Consider the following 3,902-nt stretch of genomic DNA (forward strand, 5'->3'; position numbering starts at 1 on the left):
TAAGTGGAACGAAACTACAATAAAAAAAAACTAATTTCCACCAACTGGACGTAAAACTGAAGAGAGCGGAGTTTCAAAACAACTAAATGTGTTGCGTGTGCATTGGAAAGAAAAAATGGAGGGAAGTTTTACCTAAAAAAAAAAAAAAAAAAAAGGTAAAAGAAGAACAAGAAGAAGAAAAAAAGGTTCATTCGCTGCCAACTTACCATCCACCAAGTCCTGGCCGAGATGTCGTAGCAGAGCTGCCATTTGATGGAGCCTTCCGAGGTTTTAGCTGCCATTACGCTGTCAGCAAGCTTCATCTGATGCTAGTGCACTCACCGGAGATAAGACACCTAATTGAGAAAACATTTGCACTGGCATGTTGGGCAACATGTAGCCCACTCCATACCATATGGAATCATGGGTAAAAAAAAAATCCTTGACAATGAACCAATCTCACGCAGACCCCGTGGCAAGGTGAGCGGCAGTCATCTGCTCACAGAGCGAGCTGTCCTTAAAAAAATACACCACAATGATGAGCCCTTTTTTTCCACATCACTGAGTGCCCGAGGTCCTTTTTTCTCCTTAATTAGGGCTCGCGCTTCATCATCACCACCGCCATCATCATCACTATCACAATTTAGTTGACTTAGGTCTGCTCAAGATGTTTTTCTCCTTCATTCACTTGTTTAGTTTTTTTTTGGAGGAGTGGAGAGATTTAATAGGACAGAGTCAGGTTGCGGGAGTTAAGGGAACGGACTGATGCGCCACAGGCTATTAGCCTGAAATTCTGCTGGACAGATGGAACTACTTAAAGACTATCATGCAATGTTTTGTTTTGGACTTCATCCCCCTGAGCCGGAAAAGGTTTCTTTTTTGGGGGCAAATTTGTTTCCGAATCGTAGAGCGCACCAACAAAAATATTTTTTACGCCTATTGACAGTTCTGCTTTTACGATGTTGATATTACTTTAAATTATTAACAAAGTTGAGGCACTGGCCATCTCAATATCATTTACGGCAAGTCCCGACCTCTGTGAGTTTCTATAGTACTTATTTTTTACAATAAAACACTCTTTCTTTTTCTTAATTCACGTTATTTTTTACTTTATGTTATATATATATATAAATGAAATGCGTTTTTTTTTTCTCCTAAGCTCAAAAGTGATATAGCGACAGAGGGTACGAGAGGTCTGGGTGCTTCAGGTTCCTAAGTAAGGGGAATACCTGAGATATGGGCGAGAGAGGGAGAGACTAACCATCAAACAGTTCTCCCATTGTGACGATGGCGGAGGAATGTGATTTAGCTGGAGATATTGGGAACATTGTTGGGAAAGCAGAAGTGGAGCACCACAGGTAACCCTTATCTGAAGGTCTGAGTCACTAATCGCAAAAGTGAGCGGCAAACCTATGAGCAGATCAAAAAAAAGAATGGTGATCAAATTTTCAGTCAGTCGACTTATTGGAATTATATGCTAAAAACACACCTCTTTAAAATTTCTTAAGTTTTAACCAAAAAAATAAATGCAACTACTCAAAATGTCCTTAACATTTATCAAATTCAACAATTTACTAACTTAATTAGCAATATTAATAAAATATCTTCTTTTTTTTTAGAAATTTAGCTTTATTTAAATTTTTTACTATTATAATTATACATTTAATTGTACGTTCTTCTATTTTAAGTTGACTTTCTGACTCAAAATAAAACTTGTGGTCCGCCGCAGTAATGCCGGGCTTGGTGAGAAATGACGACAGATAATCTTGCGAACAGAACGGCAGGGGTCTGGACACTAGCCCTGATTGGGAGCCGTGCCATACGGCCAGCAAGCACTGTTTACTATATACATCTCACAGGTCATCAGGGTCCACACACAGCCAAAGAATGGGCTAACATTGCACAGGAATGCAATTACAGCCCTCTCACTATGAAAGCTTGGGGGTAATCATTTCAACAATGCTGTCTGTTTAAGTGGTATTGCTTCTGAACAGTTTTGTGGATCCAAACTGCATATAAATGAGGAGACATGCATTTAAATGAAGAGTGTGTTGAGCTCTGGATCAAACCTGTTAGAGTAATAAACATATATAAATACATTCTTTTTAATGTAGTCTTAATAACTAATAATTTACAGAAAATAAAGATTTGACTAGATTTAGCATTTTTTAGAATTCATATTCAAAACTCATCTTTTAGAATGATTTTTAAAAGAATTATGGAGATAAAATTGACACCTTCTCTTATGTGCACACAAATAATTTAGACAAAACGAACACATGATAATTGTCGGTATCAAGCTCACGTTCCTCTGTTGCCCAGTAGAAGGCACTCTTGCACTTATCTGACCTGCTTTGATTAAACTTGCTCTCAAGTTTCACATGCAACACTTTGTGACATTTTATAGTATAATCTTACCTTAATAAGCTTTCTCCTGATGAGGAAAATAATATACTTGAATATATAGCAGGCTCCTGTTCCCTATAAATTAAAAACAAAACAAAACAAAACAAAACAAAAAAACTGTATTCAAGTAGGTTCAATAAACAGTGTATATCAAACACTGTGGATAAGCATCGATGACAATATGCATTTACACAAAAATAAAGTGTTTACACATTCTAATGACTGATATCTCTATCATAAGCCATAAATATTAGATTTTTAAAGACTTAGTCTCAATACAATAAAAAAAAATTAAATACAGAAGTTTGCAGAAAAGTTTTTTTTTTTTTTCTGATTTAAGACTTGTCTAATCCTGCTTCATTCATATAGTGGTTAGAAAGTCTATTTCAATCAATGTGAAAAATCAAAAAAGTAGCCACATGTGCATGTATGGCATCGTCTTTACTTCAAACTCTCCAAAACATGATTGTCTACATCTGTTTTACTTTTGTTCTTTTATCTGGCACAAGTTTTAGCAATGGAAAAATACTCTGCCACCTAGCAATGCCCAAACATTCACATCCAGTTATTCTATATTACTAGAAACTTAGCAGATCAAAGGCAGGTCTTAAATTTACAAGGTATAGATCTATAGCGTACAAGTGCCGAAATGAAGATCTGTTTTGTGGCAAATTCAGAAAACACCAGCTGGAAGCATGCAAACCATGAATGACATGCTCGTGAAACCACTCTACACTGACGTTGCTAACAGTTTTCAAATTGCTGATACGACAAATAAAAACAAATAGATGTGTATGTGTTAAAGAGGTGAAACTCTGGAATAACCGTGACAAGGAATTAAGGGTTTGAATAATACATTTTAGAAAGGAATAAGGGGGGAAAAAACATTTTGAGTTATATATTTGTTTATGAAATCCTGAAACATTTGTTTTCATTTACGAAAGGTGCGAAGTTCATATTAAGTAGTGGAAGTTATGCTTATTATGAAAAACGGGTAGCCTGGGTAAAAAAGCTAACACTTCAGTCTACACCTTTTTCAGCTGATATGTAAAATTATGTATAATTATTATGAAATTGAGTATGACAACCAAAACAATCTGTATGATCACAATTGTTTGTAGTTTCAGAAGAAAACTCAGTGATGTCTCAATGTTCTCATAGATCTCAATATGAACTACAGAAATAACGGTTTTATTTGTCTATTTTTATCTAAAGAATTTTAGGAGAAACAAAAAGTATAACCTGAGATATGAAAGAGCAATAATATGATGTTAATAATGTTGTGTGAATTTGTTGCATTTAAGTCGTGATGAATTGGAAGAAGCGACTTATGAATTCTTCCATATGAGTTAAATGGATTATCAAAAACAGAAAATTAAAAAAATACAGGGTGGAGACATCGTTCTATCCATTGTTTTTTTAGTTGGATGGAGGCAGATCTGAAACTTCAGCTGACTGTAAAAAAAAGTAAAAAAAAAAAAAAGAAAAAAAAAAGTGAAGTTTGTTGTTTAAGAAAG

General features: G+C 35.1%; 1 protein-coding gene across 6 annotated transcripts in view; it reads right to left on the minus strand.

Moving 5' to 3' along the window:
* The window catches only part of nfia (nuclear factor I/A), a 191,692-nt gene extending 189,238 nt beyond the window's left edge, over nt 1-2,454 (minus strand). For 2 of the 6 annotated variants that reach the window (XR_009268314.1, XR_009268313.1), the window contains exons 1-2: nt 2,398-2,454; nt 207-1,389 (exon numbers count right to left, since the gene is read on the minus strand). Coding sequence is in view for 1 of the 6 variants with exons in the window: in XM_058760168.1 (XP_058616151.1) it covers nt 207-302 (96 nt within the window). In the remaining 5 variants the exon portion in view is untranslated. Of the gene's footprint in view, nt 1-206; nt 1,390-2,397 lie in introns of those variants that run through there. The other 4 variants (XR_009268317.1, XM_058760168.1, XR_009268312.1 and 1 more) reach the window with 3 other exon arrangements.
* Between the last annotated feature and the right edge of the window lie 1,448 nt (nt 2,455-3,902).

This window comes from Onychostoma macrolepis, chromosome 22, assembly GCF_012432095.1.
Source record: "Onychostoma macrolepis isolate SWU-2019 chromosome 22, ASM1243209v1, whole genome shotgun sequence".
NCBI classification, from domain to species: Eukaryota; Metazoa; Chordata; class Actinopteri; order Cypriniformes; family Cyprinidae; genus Onychostoma; species Onychostoma macrolepis.